The sequence below is a fragment of the Caretta caretta genome, chromosome 4 (genome assembly GCF_965140235.1).
Source record: "Caretta caretta isolate rCarCar2 chromosome 4, rCarCar1.hap1, whole genome shotgun sequence".
Taxonomy (NCBI): Eukaryota; Metazoa; Chordata; order Testudines; family Cheloniidae; genus Caretta; species Caretta caretta.
In genome coordinates, this window is record NC_134209.1 from 30,099,096 (window position 1) to 30,123,765 (window position 24,670).

Consider the following 24,670-nt stretch of genomic DNA (forward strand, 5'->3'; position numbering starts at 1 on the left):
GATAGGCTAGTGACCCGGGCTTGTTTTCTTCTTATCCAATCCTTCAGTTTTCTTGCCTTGACAGAATAACATGTCCATTTAAGGAGGTGGATTGTACCATGAAAACTTTATTGAAAAGGGGTTGCTCTGGGCTGTTTAGGCATCTGGGAGTAGAGCTGGAAAAAAGTCTTCTTTTCTGAATAAGAACAACATTTTACACTGATGTGTTACAGTAATGCTGATGAGCTTTTTAGGAAGTGTTAAACTTTTAAACCGGAATTGCTGAATCTGGGAAGCTGAAAATTCGGGAGCTGGTTAAACTCCCTGTAGATTTGGAATGCAGCAAGCCAAAAGAGGCCCTGAATGCCCGGATGTCTATCAAAATTAGTGTAATCCAATACTGAACTAGAGAGACTTAACTCAGGAACCTGTGTCTTTGGGAGTAGGGAGTTCAGTGACATTTTGGAGTGGGTAAATTTACAGAAACCAGGAAACGGAGCAAAAGTATCAGCAAATGGCAAATAAATTTTTGGCTGGGGGGTAGGGAGGGAAGTTGGGGGAAGGGGCTCATGGACAGAAGACATTTGCCATTATAAACTTCACTATGGCTGCCCAATCAAGGTAAGGAAATAAATAAACTTTTTCCACTGAAGGGGTTTTTTAATGTCCCCCAGTTGTCCTACTGAGCTGCATTTTCCTCTGTTACAGCTTGCTAGTCAGTTTAAAAATCGGATTATGGTAAAATGTGTCTGGATGACAATCCTGCATTTTAAGGTTAAACGTAGTATCTCTTTTCAGGATAAACTTGTGAATGGAAAATTTCATGAAATACGTTGAGTTAATAACTCCTTATCAAACCTCCTTTTCGAAGCAGCAAGTTTATCACTTCCTTCATTATCTTCTTTGTGCACTCGCTTTTTCTTTAACTGTATCTTACCAAGTGCAAAAAAAGGCACTTGTGGTAGCTTATAGTTAGGGTGAGAGTACGTAAAAGGTGGCTGAGCTGGATCTATATTATGGTTGCACTTGATTTCTTTCCTCGATCTGAAAAATTATCAGACTAAAATGGTAGCAGGTTTTTGTATGTGAATCTGCTGAGTAGGCAAAGGCTGGGAATGTGCTGTGGGGTTGTGAAGGGGAGAGTGTGAAAAAGAATAATTAACTCTAGTTGCTGTCACTTGAATGCTGTTGAAAGAAACCCCGGCAGACCTCCCAGCCTTGGGTAGGAATGCTTTTTTGTATGTTTATTTAAAAAGGGAGCTCTCAGAGCACCCATTTTACGTTTTGTGGTTGGGAGAAAATGAGTGTTGTTTACCGTAGATTTTGGAAGTCGGTGTTTTGGGTGTTGCTTTTTCTTAACATGCTAAAATGGTTTTATGAGGAAACCTCACAACTCAGTGTATCTTTTACCTGCCTTCTAGCATATAGACTGCAGCAATGGGCATATTAGAAATACCTAAGTGAGAAACTTTTACAGTGGGATAGTCCCAGCACAGCTCTCTTCCTTCCCCCCTCCTCCCGGGCCCGGCTGCCCGTGGTGGCATATCTAAATTGAAGTTTGGTACTGGCAACATTTCTGACTGCTGTACTCCTTTTTTTCCCCCCCCCCAATTTGAGACCAGGAACTGATGAAATTGTCAACTTCATGGTGGGGAAAACACTGAGGCTTTGGGAGGTGGGAATGGAGGTGGGAGTTCCTTATGAGGAGTTGAACTATTTTGGTAGCTAAACATGTCGGTCTGTCTCTGTACAAGGCGGGGTTCTATCCTTCAGAAAGTGCATTACTTTGCTAATATACAGATGCCTTCCTTTCCACGTTTTTTTCCTCTCTGCGATCACTGACCAATATGCCTTACAGGTCTGCATTATCAGTTCATTGCTTTAATATTCCAACGTGCTGAGAGAGGATCTAGCATAAAACTTAAGGCCTCTAGCTGGCCTTAAAGCATGGTTTAATTCCAAGTTCAAGGACATGCTTGAAGTCCCAGTGGTCACACTGTAATTTTCTTGGGTGATTATATGGGAAATAAATAAGAGGTAATATGGGAAATAAATCTGTGCCTAACCCCCATCCCCACCAGACTGACTGAATAAGGACAGGATTGGAGTTGTTGACGGATATCTGGTGCCCTATAAGAGAGGCATTGGGTTTCCAGAGTTAATGTGGCGTGCTGAAGGAACAGGGCTGTGTTAGTACTCAAATGGTGAACTCTAGGGTATCTGGTATTGTCTTAGGGTGGGTACTATGAGATGAGTGAACTGGGCTCTTCCCAAGTCTGCCATGTCAGAGTTGTGCAAATTTTCTTCTCGTGTACTGAGCTCCAAGGCTCCCTGCCATAAAGCTATATCAAGCCATTTCAACACAGCTTATAAGGAGGTAACCTCAACACACCATGAAGAAAAGAGGTAGTGTGTGATTATGGACATCTCTTGGGTGGGTGTAGGGGGATCATGGCTAGAACTTGCTTTGTGGAGTAGAAGGGATGTGCCTTGTGTTTTGGCAGCAGGAGTTAGGCATGTCATTTTACTTGATGGCATTGTGGTTGTGATATTATTTCTGTTTGAGTGATATTGGATAACAGTGATGTCTGTCCTCAAAGCAGACATTTTGTGCTCTCCTGCATGGAAAAGGTCCTTTGATAACCCTCCTCTTTCCTTTTCCTGTGTTTAAGTTCTGGTGTGCTGCACTGGGGTAAGAGAGAGCTCTCAAACAGGCTAGTTTTGAGGGAGACAATCCCTGAAGGCTTTCCTGAGTTAGATGGCATTTAAGGACAGAAGACAGATTATTTTCTAAATAGGAGAGGGAGTTAATGAAGGCCACGGACTGCTTTTTCTTTGGTGTGGAGGGGTGACCGTGAACCACAGTCAGTATTACTTTACCTGGATTTACCAGTATCTATTACCCTGGATTTTCTTTTCTTTTACCTTGGTGAGAAGATTTCATGGGAGATGTGAGTGGTGACGGTGCAGTGAAGGGCTTGACATCACGAGTGGGTTTTCTTAGTTTGTGCTTCAGTAAGTGACCTGTTTTTCATTTAAGCTATTATTGCCCATGTGCACAAGTTGAAGAAATTAAGTATATCACATGGCCATATGTGCAGCAATCAAGTGATTTCATATTTTGGAGGATGTTGAACAGAGAAATGGGACTGGAAACCAGAGAACTCCTAAATTCTAATCCCAGCTGTGCGCTGGCTTGTTATGTGGCCTTGGGCAGCTCACTGAACTTCTCACTGTTTCTTAGTCAGAAATCTACTGGTTGTTGTGAGCATGAGGACAATGCTCATCAGTTAAAAGTCAGCATGTGCCAAGAGGTGCTCCAGTTATTTCCTAGTCTATTTCTTGAGAGGTAAACGTAGTGTGTTAACTCTTGGGGATGCTGAACTTTTTAACGACGATCACTGTAATGAGTAAATGTGTGTATACAGTACTAAGTGTTGCATCGGAAATCTCTCTACAGGAAAATCCATTCTGTTTAGGCGTTAACATTTAAGCGGGGCAGGGGAATTGCCCACCAGTAACTTTCCCTGAAGAATGAGAGTAAACTAAGCTATTGATTTCTGTATAACCAACTTTTTTATTTTTCTAGTTTCTAGCCTAGATGCTTCAATGCCTTTGCTGCTCATCCTTTAAGTGTGGGCAGAGTAAAACTGACAAGTCTCTTGTCAGTTTCATGGCTGTTGTTCAGAAGTCTGTGACCAGGAACAAAATTAATTAGGACCAGGTCAGGTTCACTCTTCTTCTGCTTAGTAAAGCTGAAAAATTCATCAGACACCTAGTAGCCAGAGACGGATGTGAGCGATACAGCAAGACTCCAAGCAGTGGCGTAGCCAGGTGGGAAAAACAGGGGGCGCAGAGATGGAAAAAAGGCACCACCTGCTAGTACTCACCCGGTGGTGCTCCGGGTCTTCGGCGGCGGGTCAGGCGGCAGGCCGTGTCTTCAGCAGCACTTCAGCGTCGGGTCCTTCACTTGCTCTGTTCTTCGGCTCTGAAGGGCCCCCCACCACCACGGCAATGCCGCTGAAGACCGGAGGGAGTGAAGGACCTGACGCCGAAGTGCTGCTGAAGACCCAGAGCGCCACCTGTCCCACCGCCAAAGACGGTGGGGGAGCAGCCGGGGGAGTAAAAATTTAAAAGGCACCGAAGAATTAAAAAGGCACCACTTCTGCTTGGTGGGGGAGCAGCCGCTGCTCCACTTCCCCCCAGCTGCGCTACTGACCCCAAGTATGGTCTACGGATAATACTCTGGTAAGAATCCCACCATTCTGCTGCTCCTTACCAGCACTTGTACTGGGGCTGTCACTAGGATGCTGCCTCTTCACCTAAATGTCTGGGCTCCTCATAGCTTATATGGGCTTCTGGCTAGTAGATTTAGGTCCAAATATTCGAAAGTGGCTTAAAATTTTAGGTGCCTCAGTTTTTGGATCTCCAGCTAGAGGCATCTTGGGTCTGTGTGGTTCTGAGTTTTATTTTTTGTTTAAAAGATGCTCAGGTTGGCCGCCTGAAAGTTGAGGCTTTCAAAACCTTTTGAAAAACTAGATCTCCTTTCTCAGGCCGATAGGTGTCTTGTAAACATTTCAAGCCCTATATGTAACAGCTTGTTGAAACTATAAATTGCTAAGGACTCTGTATTCATTCTTCTTTTTGTCTTGCACAGCCATATTCCCAAAATACCAAGTTATGAAGTGCGAAACAGTTCGTCTCCCTAAGTGTTGTGTGTGTGTGTGCCTGCATGGGGGGATCAGGGGTGAACGGCATAATTCCTACATGGTGGTGGGAAGCGCCACTGCAAACAAGATCGTTATTTGCAAAACCGAGTCTATGTTTGAAAACTGGTAAAAACAATTTCTCAGTCTTCGTAAGTACTGAATATTATGGCACTGTCATAAAAAAGAAGAATCGGTAGGCATGAACGTTGGGTATCCCACAGGTCTGTCTTTTCTGTTGTATCTCAGGATGTTGTTTCTATTGAGTCAGCCATGCAGGGAGCAAACAGACACAATGACCTGGGAATCTCTCTGCACTCTATCTCCTAAAACCAAGTCAAATCAACTGCACTCTTAAGGGAGATGAAACATGATTATTTCTAATAATTTCAGTTGAAAAACTTCTTTACAAGGTGGCCACGTTTTATTTGTATGTGGTGTTTATTTCTATTCTGGTGAGAATGCTGCTTAGCTGGTTTCTGCTTTTGTTTTGTTCCTGTGCATTTTTACAGCCTTCTAAAGGCCAGGTCTGAAACATGCTTTCATAACTTGCTTGTTTGACGCAAATGTGTGCATTTCATTCCCTGCTAGCTTTATCCTTGCCACACACACTCATGCCATCTATCTATCTTGCCTTCATTCCACAATTCTCTTTACACACGCTCTGGAACTTGTACTTTCCACTTGAGGTTGCTCCAGAGATAAGCCTATAATAGATGCTGATGCTGCTTCTCACTTTATACCCTTTCAGATATTAGTTAAACAAAATGTTGTATAGGAAATCTCTCCACAGAAAAATCCATTCTGTTTAGACGTTAACATTTTTTAAAAATGAGTATATATACAGTTTTTTGTAGGTTATGTTTATATAATTACTGCAGAAGGCCCCTTTTATGCCATACTGTTAAATTTGGGCAGGTATAATCAGTTTTCCTTCCATGATGATTTAAACATGAGGAAGAAAAGGGGAAATTCAGCAGTGAAGACTAGAGTTGGGCTGAATGATGGTGGATGTCAACTGTGAGATAAGTTACTAGGGTACGTCAGCACTACCCGCTGGATCGGCAGGTAGTGATTGAGCTATTGGGGATCAATTTATTGTGTCTAGTGTAGATGCGATAAATCGATCCCTGATCGCTCTGCCGTTGACTCCTGTACTCCACCACGGCGAGAGGCAGAAGCGAAGTCGACAGGGGAGCGGCGGCAGTTGACCCCGTGCTGTGAGGACGTAAGGTAAGTCGACCTAAGATACGTTGACTTCAGCTATGCTATTCTCGTAGCTAAAGTTGCGTATCTTAGGTTAATCCACCCCCCCTAGTGTAGACCAGGCCTACAGTGGATAGGATGCAGCTAGATCGGGAAGGGCTTTGACAGGAAGAAGTAGATCCACTGAAGGCGATGCACCCAGTATTGGACTCCAGTCTCGGAAAGATTTACACCCATGCTTAACTTTGAGCATGTGAATAGTGTCATGGAACTCAATGGGGCTACTTGGCTGCACAAGGTTAAAGCATGTGCGTAAGTCTCTTCAGGATCGGGCTCCTCCCTCCACCCTTCCAGTTTTGATGGTTTTTGCACACAGCTTTCTTTTTTTATTCTTCCTTCAGGGCATTTCTCGATACAGAGAGCGTTTAAGAAGCAGGTATCTTGTTATGCAGTGCAGATGCTGACATTTTTTTATTGCACTGCGTTATACTGCAGTCCAGGTGCACTCGACTATTTAACAGCTCTTGGCAGGCAAGATGGGGAGGGAGGAAGTGAGGAGTACTGCAGCAGGGATGTGAGGTTGGGGAGGCACTTTACCAGTCAAGAGGCAGTTTTCATTCTGGCTACAGTACATCTTTGTAGTGCCTTCTAATACGATTTCATTGAACTAATCATGGTCAAACTGATATTGCTCTTAGAGTTCAGATAGGCAGGCTTTTATCATATGATTCATGCAAGTATGTTTGTGCTCTGGGCTGGTTTAGATCTAGGTGATGTTTAAATGTAGTTTTGAGCTTGGTCCTTTTTAGTTGCACTAAATAAACAATCATTTACTAAAACACGAACTTAACAATTCACAAGATTAGGTTTATGTTTTTGTTGTTTCTGCAGCATTAAATATCAGGTTATATGGAAATCATGTTCCTGCTTTAATTTTTCCCTTTCTCCAACCAATACGTTAATATTTAACTTGAGGGACAACAAAAGAGTCAATTCTCAGAGCTATAAAAAAGTCTTGTTTCTGCATTCTGGCGTCATTTTGCTTTTTATTAAAAAACACACACAACCAGGAAGAACTCTTTGAGTTTGTAACCAGAAGTCCTCATTTTAAAAGTCATATAGTAGAGTTCTTAATTTTAGTAATTATTTTTTTTGCTTGGAATATTGTATGGAGTGAGAGCAATAAGCAGCAGATGATGTGTTAATTTATCACAGTATGAATATCTCTTTCATGTTGCAGTTGTCTTAGCAGCTGGGATGTGTGTGCATATTATACATGCATAATATTAATTACAAAATACCCGTTTCCTCCCCCCTAACTGAGATGCTCAGGGCACTGCGTTTACAAGTATGATATCAATCCCTACCATCTCATGTTTTAGTGGTTAAAAGGATTTTGATGTCAGAATAACACTAATTTTCTGTTTAGAAATAATTTTGAATATAGCAGTCAGTCTGAAAGAGTCACTTGTAGAAGAGTAACCTAAGTTTTGCTGGCATAGCTATATCAGGAGTGTGGAAAAAATCAAACCCATTCATACCCTCTGAAGCAACTGGCATTGGCCACTGTTGGAAGACAGGATACTGGGCTAGATGGACCTTTTTTTTCTATCTGACCCAGTATGGCCGTTCTTATGAGATCAAGTTTTCCTTGTTTTTGTCGTCTTGTCCTCTTTCCTTCATATTTCCCCCAAGTTTTCATTGGAACTCCCAGTTTTAGATGATACCCAGGATTACAGTTTTGCAGGAAGACCGGGAACACTATCAGTGTAAAAAAATCATTTTGTCAAATGTTAAAGGTAACCCCAAAGATTACTGTAAATTTAAGGTAAGATTGAAAAAAAAGTTATATTATTTCCCTTATTTTTAAATGTTTGCTTTGTGTGAATTTGAAAGGACTTTTTATACCTTGTTTTGCTCTTCCCTTCGGTGTTTTCCCTTGTTTCTGGAGGACTTTCACACAGCAACAAGCAGAAACAAAATAATATATAGATTGTAAAATCACAAAAACTCGCATGGAGCTCAAGGGCAGGTAGAGTACCAGAACTACTATTTTTTTTTTCTTTTTTCTGTCTTTTTTGGTTGACAGAGCTTCATGAAGGTGTCTGTTCTACTCAACAATCCTATTCTATACGAGTTAGACTGCTGAAATTACCACATAATGCCTGCCTGTTTAGCTTTTCAGTTGGCTTCAGAGAATCTGTATTTTGTTAGCTTTCAACTACTTTTATTTCAGTTGTATATGGACTACAAAGTTGTGAAAACGCAGCGGTTTTTAGTGGAGGGCCGTGAAGAAAGGGAATTTGAGTTGTGTTTCTGTTTGTTGTGTTTTGGGGTTTTTTAATCAGTTTTTTTTCTTGATTAGAACTTTTATATCATTCTGAAGTATTTACATAAACATAAAATTATATTTAAAGTTTTTAAATGCATGAAACATGCAGTGATTAAAAATTTTGACTCCTCTAAAGAGTTAAAAGGGAAGGGATTAGATCCTTGAGGCTCTTATGTCTATTTGGAAACAGTAAGAAAGTTTTATGTAACTATCTAAAACCCTAGAGAGGAAGTCACCTTTTTTTAAATTCTAATGTTTTGTTAGAGAGACACTAATCAATAATAGATATGATGATCAGAGACATGTTTGTTTTCCATTAAATGTTTCATGACATTCAGTTGACTCACACAGTGAGGCTTTAAAAATAGACAGATAAACTGCCCAAAACTGACTCATGCAAAAAAACTATAGCAATTTCATATTTTACTATTCAACAGTAATCTTGAGCAAGTAATGAGGTTTATCTAAAAAGCTTCTGTTTAGTAACTTTTTTGTTTTCTACTTAGTTGTAATGAGAACAGCACCAGTTAATCAAACGCAGTTTTGTGAAGCATGCCCCATATATAGGAATAGTTGTGGAACAACTGTACTTGCAGAATAAAATGAAAGAAGCCAGTGGCAGAGAATTTTGTATCTTAATCCCACTGAAGAGCTCAAGTGTTAGAGACAAACACGTTGTGCCTGAGGAAGCAGCTAGTTAAAATTCCCTGCCTACAATGAAAATGCAGAATCCTTACACATTAGAAGTGTAGTATAGTCAAGACTCTGGCTGTCAAGAGATTAAATAAATTAATCGCAATTAATTGCGTGATTAAACAACAATAGAATACCATTTAGTTTAAATATTTTTGGATGTTTACTACATTTTCAAATATATAAATTTCAGTTACAACACAGAATGCAAAGTGTACGGTGCTCACTTTATATTTATTTTTGATTACAAATATTTGCAGTGTAAAAAACAAAAAAAATTGTTTTTCAATTCACCTCATATACGTACTGTAGTGCAATCTCTTTATCATGAAAGTTGAACTTACAAATGTAGAATTATGTACAAAGAAAACTACATTCAGAAATAGAATCATAGAATATCAGGGTTGGAAGGGACCTCAGGAGGTCATCTAGTCCAACCTCCTGCTCAAAGCAGGACCAATCCCCAATTAAATCGTCCCAGCCAGGGCTTTGTCAAGCCTGACCTTAAAAACTTCTAAGGAAGGAGATTCTACCACCTCCCTAGGTAACGCATTCCAGTGTTTCACCACCCTCCTAGTGAAAAAATTTTTCCTAATATCCAACCTAAACCTCCCCTACTGCAACTTGAGACCATTATTCCTTGTCCTGTCCTCTTCTACCACTGAGAATAGTCTAGAACCATCTTCTCTGGAACCAGCTCTCAGGTAGTTGAAAGCAGCTATCAAATCCCCCTCATTCTTCTCTTCCGCAGACTAAACAATCCCAGTTCCCTCAGCCTCTCCTCATAAGTCATGTGTTCCAGACCCCTAATCAATAAAACAATGTAAAACTTTAGAGCCTACAAGTCCACTCAGTCCAACTTCTTGGTCAGCCAGTCACTCAGACAAAGAAGGTTGGTTACAATTTGCAGGAGATACTGCTGCCTGCTTCTTGTATACAATGTCACCTGAAAGTGAGAACAGGCATTCTCCTGGCACTGTTGTAACTGGCGTTGCAAGATATTTTGGTTCAGGTTTTGTAGTTTCCACATGGGAGTGTTGCTCTTTTAAGACTTCTGAAAGCATGCTCTACACCTCGTCCCTCTCAAATTTTGTAAGGCACTTCAGATTCTTAAACCTTGGGTCGAGTGCTGTAGCTATCTTTAGAAATCTCACATTGGTGCCTTCTTTGTGTTTTGTCAAATCTGCTGTGAAAGTGTTCTAAAACGAACATGTGCTGGATCATCATCCGAGACTGCTATAACATGAAATATATGGCAGAATGCTGGTAAAACGGAGCAGGAGACATACAATTCTCCTCCAAGGAATTCAGTCACAAATTTAATTGATGCATTATTTTTTTAACGAGCACCATCAGCATGGAAGCATGTCCTCTGGAATGGTGGCCAAAGCATGAAGGAGCATATGAATGTTGAGCATATTTGGCACATAAATACCTTGTAATGCCGGCTACAAAAGTGCCATGCGAACGCCTTTTCTCACTTTCAGGTTACAATGTAAATAAGAAGCAGGCAGCAGTATCTCCCATCAATGTAAACAAACTTGTTTGTCTTAGCGATTGGCAGAATAAGAAGTAGGACTGAGTGGACTTGTAGGCTCTAAAGTTTTATACTGTTTTGTTTTTGAGTGCAGTTATGTAACCAAAAAAAATCTGCGTTTGTAAGTTACACTTTCACGATAAAGAGAGTGCACTTGTATGAGATCAATTGAAAAATACTCTTTTATCATTTTTACAGTGCAAATATTTGTAATAAAAATATAAAGTGAGCACTGCGCACTTTGTGTTCTATGTTGTAATTGAAATCAATATTGAAAATGTCAAAAAACATCCAAAATATTTAATAAATTTCAATCGGTATTCTATTGGTAAAAGTGCATGAGTTAACTGCAATTAATTGACAGCCCTAGTCAAGACACATTCAACAAGCAAGAGAGACGAAGGAAAGGAAGAATATTATTAACATTTCTTCTTCCTGTAACACTAATAAAAGTGTTAATTAAGAGCAAGTGTTGGGGTGAAATGTTGCCTATGGCAAGTCGTTTCTGAAACATTACCTCTTCTAAACTCTAGGGGTGTGTGCAAAACAAATTTTCAGTTCTTAGGCCTTTCTAAGAGGAAAAATGTTTTGGTGTTCATTTATAGCCTGTTAGTTAAACGAGTAGCAATCAGAACTAAAGGAAGGTTATTGGGTTTATGGAAGCTCAACTGACCACAAAAAGTGAATCCTTCGTGGTATGATTATGAATAATAGTGAGGCTGCGTGCAATAATGTCAAACTTAAGAGCTCTCATCCTGCAGAGACTTAGTCATCTCTTGAAGTTTATCCCCTATAAATAGTCCCATGCACATCTCTGCTGGATCAGGGACCTAATTTGTAGGCCAGCTTGGAGTAGTGTGTGGGTGAGGGGGTGGGGTGAGCAAAGTAACCATGACCTCTTCAACAATTTCCAGCTTTTCTGTTGTTTCTGAAAATGGCTCTCAGATCTTCAGTCAGGCCTCAGTTCTGTGAAGACCTATTCATGTGCCTAATTTAAGCATATAAATGAATCTATTCAGTTTAACATAATGGAATTACTCACCTGCTTAAAGTCATGCAGTTGCCTATGACTTTGTGGAATCAAGACCTCAATGAGTAAAAAATAGAAAGACAAGAGTGTGAATTAATGAGCAGAAATTAAACTGAAAGTTGGCTCTTAGACCACATCTAATGTTTCCTAAGCATGTGAATCAGTTTGATTCATCTTAATGAAGTGAAAAGAGTGATTTATGCTCAAGCTAATTAAATAAACTGAATAAAATAACCCACAGTAGTTGTTATATTTCTCTAATTATATCCCCTTTTCATAGTCTTTACACTGATGGGCTTAATTTATATGCAGGAAATGTATTGCTTTTCTTTTTTCACAGAGCCTGGTCTGCTACACGTTCCTTGCTGTACATTTCACAACCAGAACCTCTTTTCTGTGACTTTTTTTAAAAAGAATTATTCAAGCACTGGATAATGGGAAGTGAATTTGATAACTGGGGAAAAAACCTTCTCCATGTCCATTTTGACCGCTACTTACTTGCATTTTTTTTATGTTGTGCTCACTATTTTGAGTTACTTGCTAGAGAATTTATCACAATGGCTATTTTAATTGGCCAGGAGGCCAAGTACTGAAACTCTGTCCTATAATTATAATGCATTAAACCATGAACTGTATTGACTGTATAATTCAGGTGAATGTTTAGCCTGTGTTCAGTCCTGTGTATGCAGCATACATTATTGCTAGTGCCTCAGTGCAGGCATCTTAGGTTGTGATTCTGTACCTCTGTGGAGCCGGAGATGCAGGGGTCTGCCTGTGTGGTGTATCTTGTAGGATCAGGATCTTTGTATCTTTCACCATTTCCATTGTCAACACCTATCTTCTGGGGATTTTAACTAGGCAATAATACTTTTCACTGGGCTAAAAAATTTTAAATCCTTTATTTAAAAAAAAAGCTAACAAAAAAGATAGACACTAACTTACGTTTATCACAATGATTTTTTTTATCTGGTATTTTTACAAGTGGCACCCAAGGTTACTATAAATAAAAGGGGAGTAGAGAAAAAAATTTTCCCCCGGTGTCTTGTTTTTTGCTCCTTTTTATTTTATTTCAGTTCTTTGACTTTGGGCTTTTGACACCACTTGGATTTAGTCTTTTTCAAGTCTATCCAAATTGGTCAGTTTCCAGGTTGTTAAGTCTTTCACTCAGCTACACAGTAGATCAAAAGTGTTTGAGATGGGAAAGTGGCAGAGGTACTCATGGACAGGTATAGTTCCTATTCTGTTTTTCATCTTAGACTTATGTTCCTGAGATTAAAAAAAACACAGCATTTTTAGCAGTGAAGCCCCTAATTGACTAGATTTCAAGTTGATATCCCTTTTTAAAATGGCTTCTTAAAAACTGGACCTAGAATTCCCTCCCGCCTCCCCTTAGATTAATAAAGGAGAATTTTATAGAGAATATTGGCACAATAAACTGTATTAACATGAGCGTAACAGCTCTAAGGACTGCCGTTTATGCCAAGCAAATAATGATTTGTTTAAAAAAAATCCCTGAACATGTATTTGTAAAACAGATTATGATGGCTGCAAGAGAACAGTACCAGTGAATTGGGTCAATAAGATGTTTTTTAAAAGGCCTTAAACAAGTAATGTATTTTCTTAGAAAGTCCTTGAGATTTTTTCTTTTTTTCCCTTTCATTATTGTGCTTTTGTTAAAGCTTAATGAATAGATCCCCATGATAAATGGTAAAGTCTTGACTGAAACTAAGAAAACAGAGGAGAGAACTGAAATGGTTAGTAACACTTCCCTCTGCTGGAACTGCAGACCAGAGTCTGATAGAATGTGCCAGGGCACAGCAGGGGGTAGTGGAGGATGTCGTTTCAGCCTCTGCTCTGGATTTCATGGTTGGCAGTGTTTTCTTCTATGTAAATCTGATTAAAGGCCAAATTCTAGGCTTTGGTGCATGCACTCAACTCGCATTGATCTGTCCCTTAAACTTAGCGTATAGTGAGAGGTTTATACTGTGCATGCCGCATGGCATTGAAATGCGCTTGAGGGGGGATGGAGAAACACAGATCACTTTTCGGTTTTATTTTGGTTATCTTGTTTCCATTGGCTTTAAACTTGTAGGCCCCAATTCAGGAAAGCATCCCCATTCAGGAGGGGCACTGAAACAAGTGTGTGGGGGTTTTTTTTTGTTTTGTTTTTTTTGAGGACTGGGCTGTGTCAGAACATTGGGGATGGCTCCACTGAACGCTTCATGATTGCTATGGCAAGGGCAGATGCATCTTTCTGAGGGAGCAGAACCTCTCTGGTTCCAAGCAGAAAGTGAAATGGGGAGTGGCCCGCAGAAACCCTCCTTGCTCCCTGTTTAATAGATGAAATATTGCATAAGCCTGGTGCACCTCTTACCTTATCCCCAGTGCTATTGTTGTGTAACAGTTTTCCAGCCTTTGTTGCAAGCCTGGTAGATGTGCCCTTCCATGGGAGTTGTAGCTACACTAGACAGCAGCCCTTCTTTCAATGGGTGTTGCAGCCAGTTGCAAATGGTTTTGGAGAGATACCAACTCCTAGAAAGTTTAAAACTTTAAAAGAGTGATGTAAATAGTAATGAAGCTAATAAAATTAAAAAAAAATAATACAATAAACAGAGTTGGCTGTTTAGCTGGTACTAGTGGCTTGCCAGCTTTGAGGCGGGAGTGGGGGGAAGCCAGTGTGACATTGACCATCTCTACTGGTGGATGGGATAAACATAATTTAGCAGAGTTAAAATTTATCTTGGATTTATTCAATCCTTCTCCAATCTCCAGCTGTCAGAGCTGCAGCTCTCTCAGCTCTTCACTGCTCTGGCTTCTGGCTGAGGTTCAAAGCAAAGTGTCTTCCTCTTTGCTTGATGTACTGTTTCCACTGTGCTAGGACATCAGGTATGATTCTCAGTTCTGTGTGTTTAAATCTAAATATATTGGACAACTTGTAACTGTGGTGATTAGGAAATCTGAAACACGGGGTTAAGAGAGGCTTCACCATTGAATTCCAGATGTCACAGGGGAAGGATGGAAAAGGAGGATAAGAGACTAGAGGTGTACCTTGACAAGAAATGGAAAAGAGTGAGGAGAGGAGATTGGGAAAGAAAACCAATTTTTTATAGCTAGGCTATAAAAGGAGGAGGGAAATCAAAGTCTTCAGATGACTGTTGCCTGAGAAGCAAATGAGGCATGTAGAAAAGAAAAACTAAGCCATGATTAGCTTGTCAATTTTTTCCCCGATTTGTTTGAAAACCAATCTTTTATGAAAGTGAAAACAGGAAATTAAGTCTGATGGTCAAAAATGCAAGATTGTTTTTTTTTGCAAGTAGTGGCAAAATGGAAAAGGGGTCTTGGGAGGGTTTTTTGAAGGGGGGGAACGTTATCATTTTTTGATCTGCTAAAGACATGCTCCTCCTTCCAGATGGATGAAGGCTTCCTTTGGTCTATAGGAACCTCCCACCTAAGATCTCTATAGAGTGTGGTGTTGACTTCCATTAGGTTCATTTGGGTAGCTGTCACTCTAGTAAACTCCTCTTTTATGCCCTCTTTCATCTTCCAGAACTTTAAGCCCACCAATAGACCTTCATTTAGTTCACCCCCCTTCCTCGTGAGCAGTTTTCAATTGGCTGCTGCTTGGTAAAAATTTGCTGTTTGTGAATGGTGTGGTGAGGCTGTATTCATGGATCAACTACAGAACACAAATGTCTGAGTCATTTCACTAAGTGCTTTAATGGAAAGGTAAAACCCAACGGAAACACAAAACATAATAAACTCTTAATCACAGTGCTATTAAATGGCTATCTAGCATGTGTACATTGCGTTCTCTTAAGCGAACAGAAAGAGACTACACCAATACTTTACACGTTAAGAACTGCAGTTATTACAGGTCCTAACATGAGATCAGGCTGTAAAAACAAAGTCCAGAAGTCTGCTTATACTGTAATCTCTCCAAGGTGGGGGCTGCCCCTCACTATGTCTTCATGGAGAATGTAGCACAATGGGACTCTGATCTCAGTTGGGGCTCCCAAATGCTACCATGATACAAATAATAGATAGTAATTATTAGTAGAAATATATTTGTAAGTGCACTCCTCTTCTTCAACGCTGGTAAAGTATTGACCATGGGGCAACCTGAATATAGACATATTAAAATGGTCAATTATTGTACCAATTCTTGGCAAGAATGGTAATTTCTGCACCCCAGGAGCTTCAAGCTGGTAAAATGCAGTGTCCTTTGTGCTTTCTCTTTCTGCTTCCTGTGGACATAGTGCCTTTGCTTTCTGATAGGTTGTGCAAAATACAGCATGTAGAAAATAACAGAGAGGGTCTATTCAAAGGCATTCCCACTGGGATTTTCACCTTGCCTTAAACTTTTGAAAGGCATAATAGCTCTTATTGAGGCAGTCGCTGGAGCAATGTCTCGCCGTATTGAAATCTTACCTAGATTACAAAATCTGAGAAAGGAGGGAATAAACAAGGATGCCCAGAATTAGAGTTCAGGCAGAGACCCAATTAATATCTGTGGCTTTTTGTGAGCACAATGCACCTTTGGGTACCCCCTCTTGAACAGCCCAGGGTTATTAAAAATCTGTGCCTCATGCACTTTGCCTAGAAAGGCAAGGTAAACGTTTAGGGAATTGCCTTCTTAGTCCCCTTGGGCATACATGGCAATGGAGTAATAGCCTTCCCCCCCTCCCCCTTCTTTTTCTAACTTTCTCCATTGCTTCCTTGTGTTGCCAGAGAACAGACAAGTAAGTTCCCCAAGTGAAGCCCCATTAGTGCTCAGGCCCTTTCGTTTTTCTTTGGGGCATCACACACTCTGAACACAGTACTGTGGAGTGAAGGCCTCAATTTCTAAAGTTCTCCTCAGAGCAGTAGCCACTGTTCTGTCCAGAGGAGAGTTTCAATCGCCATGTTGCTCTAGTGCTGAGCCAAGCACCTTGCAGAGGGTTGCACCACTTTTAACTTGCTTTCCAACGTAAAAGCTGAACTGATCAAATATATTGAAAATAGTAGAGACGTGTATTTTATAACATTTTTTGCTACTAATTTCTCTTTCTTTTTCAAGTTATGGCCTTTCATAATGGTTGATGTTTGATAGATTGAATAACCCCCCTTTAAATTTAAAAATAAAAATGGTAAAAGAAATGAACTATCCTTAAATAATATAATCATAAGCCACTCTGGTTATGCGTTAGTGGGCCTTGTGCTTCACAATACACCAGAGGCATGCACCAGAAACTATGGACCGTGTCATGGATTATTGCTATAGAATAATCTGAACACTCGCAAAGTGCTCTTGAGTGGAGATTATCTGACAGTTAGATGTTTCTTCATACAGATATCAGACTGATGAGACAATTTTAGAATAGAACTCCAGCACAGAAAGCTGTGCCCCAAGTGATTTTTAGTGCTCCTTTTACTAAACCTCAAATGTTACAAAGCACAGGAAAATTAGTAGAAGGTTCTATATGCTTGCAAAAAGAGAGAGAAATATACATGGAGTCATTGCAATCTGGTGAAGATCTGTACATTATGTCCAAATAATCTTTAACTAGAAAAGACCTTCTAAATATGGTTTTCACCATATAAACAGGTTTCTTGTGCAAACATATTTAATCTTTTTCTGCTTCTACTTATCTGTAGAGCAAGGACTAAATTAAGGACTTGCCCAGCCTGTTAAAGCGGTATGCTCTGTTATACAACTGGAAAACACAGGGAAAAGGACAACTAGTTCACTATGTGGTTTGTCCATAGCTAATTTTAAAAAGCCTTTTAGGCCTTTAGTCTACATTGAAAATTATTTAATTTGAAGTTAGTTATTGGACCAATGTTTGAAAAGTGGCCTGTGTTCATTTGCCTAATATCACAGACTGACACATTAATATAAAGTTGCCAATACTGGACTCAATCATATAGGTTGATAGGTTAAACTCTGTGTTCTTTTTTAAACACAATGCATTTTTACATTAATTAACATATTAGTGGTTTTATGTGTCCGTACATCTGTCGTGGTAAAATTGTCGTGTACATACTTTGACTTAAACAGTGTATTAACATCAAAGAAAATGGTTTTGTCTGTTGTGTTAAACACTCAGAATTCAAAGGTTTTTTGTTTTGCTTTTTGCATCAGAGCCAATTAGACCACAAACAGCAATGAATTTGATTTTCGTGATTAGATTTAAATGAACAGAAGCAATAAAATCCAGAATTGAAGCTGCCGCTCTTTTTCAATTTGGGCCTTTTTGTGGCTACAGATGGTGTAGGTCTCAACAATCCACGTGGCCCACATTGGTCTAGCAAAGGCATGAGGTTTGAACTGATGTGTATGGACAAAGATGTATAGGAATGTTCCGAAATACCCAGCCCAACAAGTATTGTTAATCTGTTCGCTTTTGTGAGCAGTAAATTCACCCATACAAATTAAATAATCTGTGCACAATATTGTGCATGATGGGGGGGGCACTACTGTAATCTTGACTAGTAGGAGTAATTATTACTCCTATGAGTACTTCTGTTTGAGAACAGGTTTCAGAGTAGCAGCCGTGTTAGTCTGTATCTGCAAAAAGAAAAGGAGGACTTGTGGCACCTTACAGACTAACCAATTTATTTGAGCATAAGCTCGTATGCTCAAATGAATTGGTTAGTCTCTAAGGTGCCACAAGTCCTCCTTTTCTTTTTGTTTGAGAACAGTGGGGCGTATTGAGTGGGTGAGGATTATTCACCGATGAAGTGAGCTGTAGCTCACAAAGCTTATGCTCAAATAAATTGGTTAGTCTCTAAGGTGCCACAAGTACTCCTTCTCTTTTTGCGAATACAGACTAACACGGCTGTTACTCTGAAACATTCACATGAGTGAGGGTTAAAGGGTTGGGTCTCATATGTGATGCACAACCTTAGTTTGGAAAATCAGTCTTTCAAATGTTGCCAAGTGTTTTGTTTAACATAACCAGTTATTTTAAATGGGCTTATATGTTACAAAGAACGTGGTGTGTTTCCTTCCCAGTGTTTGGGAGACAGAATCTGAACAAGATTGATACTGGAACATGGATGTGTTCATAATGTAAAATATACATTTGTAGTAAAATAAGACTGTGTTTTGTGCATGTTTGTGTGTGTGAGAGGGAGAGACTGTGTGCATGTGTTGATATGAAAGGGTGTGGGGTGTAGAGGTATTATCAGAAGCAGGGAGTAAAAGGAGGACAACATGTGTGTGTGTGAATGTGATATGACACCTGTGGGCTGTGTGACAATCCAGCTGACAGGCTTACCAGAGCTCAGAACAGGTCAAGTGAAAAGAGTCTCCTACAGAAAAACAATGACTTACTCAGACAGGTCTAAAGGGATGTTAATTATGTGGTTAGAGGTGTTAGCGGGGGAGGAGGAAGAGATTTTTAATAGAGACAGAAAACAGCTGCTCAGTAAATATTTTCAGCTTTTGGTTTTATTATCTCTATATATGAGAATTCTTCTTTGGTACAGTAGAGAACAATAGTAGAGTTCCTGTTTTTAATGCTATGCAGAGATGCGATTATTCTACAGAATTAGTAAACATAATGATTGTCGGCTTAAGTAATTTTATTGTATTTTTAAGGTAGAAAATTGACTGCAGCAATAACTTCTTGTACCTGTGGTAAACTTTTATGCACACTGAGAGAATTGGGAGACTAAAACTAATAGATTATATAAAATGCCTCCTTTACCACTCTGAAATGCTTTTCAATGAATAGTTTATAAATTAAACATTGTTTCTTTCTGAAATGTATCTGATGCCTCCAAAGCTACTTCTATACTTACTTTCCTTATTTTATTGTATTATCCAGCTGCATTCCCTTCCTTTTGTTTGTAAAATTGTACTTACTGAGAGAGAACCTCATGAGATACAGCATTTCTGTGCTATACAGATACTATAATGTAGGGAGGCTTGATCTGAAAGAGCAGATATATCAGAGTAGTCACATTTTCATTTTCTACAACAGATAAGATCAAGGACCAGGCTTTTAAACAAATTAGATACCCAAAATGCATATTTAATGTGTGTTTGAATGCAAGTGAAGAAATTGTGCAAGCAATTGAATATAACAGTATGGCAGGTTGGAAAAATTTAAATGGAAAATGTTTTCTGCAGACCTCCTTTTTTCAACTGTCTCCAGTAATTAGCCATTGTTACATGCAATTACCCACTCAATCTTTTCAAACACCGAACTTGTTTGAAACATGGGCCCGGAAATGTCATCTGAAACAAGACCACTATTAGATCTTGGTGTAATGCAACAGATGCAATCTCTTGTTGTAGCTCTCTGGAGTTGCATCTCCAAAAGCCTGATTCCTTTACTTTTGGCTCCAGCTATCTGAGCACTGAGTAGACTGTGTTGCGGAAAAGAGTGTATTTGCAACAAATGTACATAAAAAGTTTCTGCTCCTCATGGAAAAACCCAGATTATTACTCAGTTGCAAAATATGGACATTATTTTTATCCTCAGTGGTGCAAATCAGGTGTTTGTCACTGGGGTTACACGACTGTGAAAGAGATGGAAGTGAGAGAATTTGGCTTTGTGAAGGACACCAGGTAGCATTTCTTGTAAAAATGCTTTAAAATACAGGGGGGAGCAATTTTTTAACCCTCTTTTTAAACATAATCTTGCTGCTGCAGTGTCTGGATTTGTCTACAATTAGAAATATTAATATTAAAATAAAATTATAGCAAGGCTGTGCCAAAGGCCCCAGTCCGGGTTCAGTACGCATGTGTTCTCTGCCTAGAACAATGGGGTCATGAGACTGTCCCTTGCCCCAAAGAACTTTCAGTGTAGTCTACGCAGTTGAATACCAAATAGTAGCCGCTATATCTGTCCGTGAATAACAAACAGAAATAATGACCAGGCAATACTGTAGAGATGTGGCAGACAGTGATGTGCTTGAGCCAGTTGATATAAGCACACTAGAGTGTCGCACTGGGGTTGGGACATGGTATCCACTGCAGTTGGTGAAACTGTGTTTGTGGTTCTTTGACACTCTTGTCTCAACTCTTACATGTCCCCCCCCACACCTGGCGGTGATTTTTTGGGGGGCAGTTTGCTAACCCTTCTCGTCCTTTTTTCGTTTTAAATGTTCTGTCTCGGAGATTGGCTTGGGCAGGTGTAGCTTTATATCATAGCTGCTCTCATTCAATATCAGTAAATGTAAAGCTGTGGAGACAAGGGGAGTGAAGGAATCCTCCTCTCCCCCCCTTCCTCCTCACTTTGCTCTTCCCACCTACCTGCAAATACGGGCAATGTGATACCTCCTTTGGAGGAAGGGAATTTTTATCAGGTGTCAAATTGGGGAGGTGGAATGAATGCAGTTATGTAATTGGATTAATAGTAGGTGTTCAGTTTTTCTGCTATAGCGTGGTTTATGTGATGTCAGGGGGAAACAAATGCAATACTGAGTGTTCTTCAGATCAGAAAAAAGAAAAGGAGGACTTGTGGCACCTTAGAGACTAAGCAATTTATTTGAGCATGAGCTTTCGTGAGCTACAGCTCACTTCATCAGATGCATACTGTGGAAACTGCAGCAGACATTATATACACAGAGACCATGAAACAATACCTCCTCCCACCCCACTGTCCTGCTGGTAATAGCTTATCTAAAGTGACCACTCTCTTTACAATGTGTATGATAATCAAGGTGGGCCATTTCCAGCACAAATCCAGGTTTTCTCCCCCCCCCCCAATAAATTGGTTAGTCTCTAAGGTGCCACAAGTACTTCTTTTCTTTTTGCGAATACAGCTCTAACACGGCTGTTACTCTGAAACCTCAGATCAGATTGCCTCTGGAGTGTTCTAGTCATCTAGTGTACTTTATATGGTGGCATTCTTCAATATGGGTCTATCCACACTTGCATTGACACTGTTAGTATGATTCTCACTTAAACATGGTTGTTGCTAGAAGACGATTACCAGTTTTCCTAGCCGCAGTGAGCAGTTCACAAAATCAGGTTGTACTGTAAGGCAACGGTATGCTGGTGTTAGCTATTTTTCAGCAACCTATGTACTCTGTCAACACCGGTGATATAATACCACAATGTTATGTACTCTTGCATTTACTCATGCTCATTTGCTCTCATTGGGCTTGAAATGAACCCGACCCCAGGGGTCACTTCCTCTCAAGTTGTCTTGAGTGTATTTCATGTTGCAATATTTAGATTTGAATGCTGGAGTTGCTTTTTCACAGAGGGAATAAGTTGTACTTTTGAGGTGGCAGATTCTTTAGATACTCAGCCATGAAACTAATAAATATTTTTATAACAACAAGGAGTACTTGTGGCACCTTAGAGACTGACAAATTTATTTGGCCATAAGCTTTCGTGAGCTAGAACCCAAAATCCATGCATCTGATGAAGTGGGTTCTAGACCACGAAAGCTTATGCCCAAATAAATTTGTCAGTCTCTAAGGTGCCACAAGTACTCCTCGTTGTTTTTGCTGATACAGACTAACACGGCTACAACTCTGAAAGATTTTTATGCTAATGTAAAGAGCATGTTTCCACTGAAGCCCCTGCCTTCTTTCCTCCTTTTCTTGTTGGTTGAGGAAAGAGGAATGAAAGTAGAGTGTAAAAGATTGTTTTAATTTGTTTACAATTTCTTTGTCAGGGTTCCCAACCTTAAACATTCAAGAATCATGAGATTGGCTTAACAATCATCATTTTCAAAAATAATAAGGTTTCGGTTCCTTTTATTTGCCTTCCTATTTTTGATCACTAGTGTGTAGGCTTTCAGATTTTTCCTCTGTAACCATGGGACCTAAAAATATTTTTTCCCAATGAAATTTGAGATTGTCCTGTAATTGTATGGCTTGAGGTGGTGAGGCTTTGAGGAAAATCTCAAATATAACGAGATTCATCATAAAATGGTGAGTGTTGTCATTGGCACTAAGGCTGTTTTGCTTGCTTACTGATAGATAGGTTCTTAATTCTCCATCGCCACCCTCACTGCATGCTTCTCTTTTTTCTGATCCTATTTCCTGTTGCTTGCTGACTTGCAGCTTTCTTCAGGTTGCCTGCATGGCAAAATGTCTAATGGAAACTGTTTCAGACTATTTGTAGTGGAAGGGCTGATGGGTTAACAAAATTTCTAGCTGTATTTTTCATCCACATTCTGTTTAGGATGACCAGATGTTCCAATTTTATAGGGATAAATCCCAATTTTGGGGTCTTTTTCTATTACCTCCCACCCCGTGTCCTGATTTTTCATACTTGCTGTCTGGTCACCCTAATTCTATTCCTCTGGAAGTTCACAATGGAGGTCCTTTCTCTTTGGAGGTGGGTTTGTAGAAAAGAATAATTTTTGCATTCCATAAGAATAATCCTGTGTGTTAGGACCACCGTGAATGCGTACATGGGCATGCATATACCGATCTTGTACGGGAATATAGTGGAACATGTTGAGTAGCTATATAAACAAACTACTCTTCAAATTCTAACAGTTTTTTTGGGGGCTTCAGAGCTCATATACTTTTGATCTCCTGGCAAAAATATACGTGAATATCTTGTGCTGGTGAGGTTGTCTCTTTAATTCTAATTGACATGATTTAAACAGGACTTTGTGCCCAATGTAGACAGAGCAAGTCGTGTTTTACCAGGGACAGCTAATTATGATCATTGCTAGGTAACTCATCTGAAACTGTGACCTGGTTTTTTTTTTGTTTTTTTTAAATTTAGATGTCCTGTGAGAGGGATTGCTGACTGTTAGTAAAACCTTCATTAAAATAAGAAATACTGGAGCAGTTTCTGCGCTGTATACCTTTTATTCCTTTATCTCATTTCTGTAAAATGGGGTTCCTTACATGAGTTCAGTTAACACAAATAGTGAAAAGTATTTATTAGATCAAGAATGATCCAATAGTTTTCAAAATTCTTTCAACCCTGAATTTTTTTTACTGACAAGTTAAAGGACAATTTCATAGTTCCTAACAACCCCTCTTTTTTTTCAGCACCTCCTTAAACAGAAATGCCCCACTTTAGTTCTCATGTGGTGTACTACAATAGTGCAAAAAAAAAAATAGTGTCTAGGACAGAAAAATATTAGGGGCAATGTGAGTTATTGTAAAGGGAATGTGGTTCCAGTTTGCTTACAGCAGTTAAAAATGTAAGGGTGAAGCTATATTTAGTGGGTGCGCACACATGCCTAACTAAGGCTGGTCTTCACTGCAGAGTTAGGACAAAGTATAACTCGAGTGTTGCCCCTAACCAGACTCCTGTTCACTCTCAAAAATCTTTTGAGTGAAGTGATGCTTTAAACTGTTTTTCCAGAATTGGGCCCTAAGTTAATGCAAGAAGAGGAGAGAGACAAATACAGGGAGAGTGAAACTATGATCCTGCAGTCACTTGGGTGATGAATGGCATGTCCTGAAGGTTACAGAGTTTAAAAAAAAAGCTCAACGCATCCATGACTAGCTTACAAACTTGACCGCAGGAGTAGGTTTTGAGAAGAGACTTGGAAGAGTAGGTGGTGGTCTGGTGAATGACTTCAGAAAGGGGTTTCCGTGGAAGAGGGACCATTTGAAAGGAGACATCAGGAGTATGTGGGAGAAGTGTGAACTAGGCACTCAGATGAGGGATGTAGGGTGAAGTGAGAGGCAAAGGGTTGGCAAACTTGCCATTTATGTATTGTGAAATCTCTAGTCTTTCTTTTGCTTTGATTAGAGACTCTTTCCTGAAGAGCCTAATTTACAAGCATTTTCAAAGTTTACATAGTGGTGGAAGGGGTTCCACCCATAATGTTTGTTGATAATGTCAAGGCCTCCTGTTTACATCTGACAGCCTTTGATCTAGGAGAGAGTGATGTCAATGTATTTGAAGGGTAAATGTCTCTCTGTCTTTGCCTTCCTGGATCAGCTTTTTAGGTCTTTGTATGGACAAGTCTTGGGCTGGTCAGTGCTGATTCAGTATCCCCTCAGTGCTAGAGCAGAAGTAACTCAGCAGGGAATTCTGCTTCTCTGGAAAGGTTCTTCACAGATGAAGCAAGGTTGCAATGTCTCACCAGAGATGATCTTGGTTAAAATACCAGTTGGGTTCAGTCCAGGTTTTTAGATTCAGTGAGTGTGTGTAATGCAACTTCAGGCACTTGAGTTGAAAAATATTAGCTCAACCGCCTAATGATGGAATGCATCTAATGAAGTGAGCTGTCGCTCACGAAAGCTTATGCTCAAATAAATTGGTT

At 39.8% G+C, this 24,670-nt stretch overlaps 1 protein-coding gene across 6 annotated transcripts in view; it reads left to right on the plus strand.

The window, feature by feature from the left end:
* Positions 1–24,670, plus strand: part of AFF1 (ALF transcription elongation factor 1) — a 169,114-nt gene that overhangs the window by 30,910 nt on the left and 113,534 nt on the right. The window contains exon 1 of one of the 6 annotated variants that reach the window (XM_048848173.2): positions 186–600. The exons of the other annotated variants lie outside the window; for them this stretch is intronic. Within the exon in view, the coding sequence (XP_048704130.2) occupies positions 584–600 (17 nt within the window). The 5' untranslated portion in view covers positions 186–583. Of the gene's footprint in view, positions 1–185; positions 601–24,670 lie in introns of those variants that run through there. 6 annotated transcript variants of the gene reach the window in all.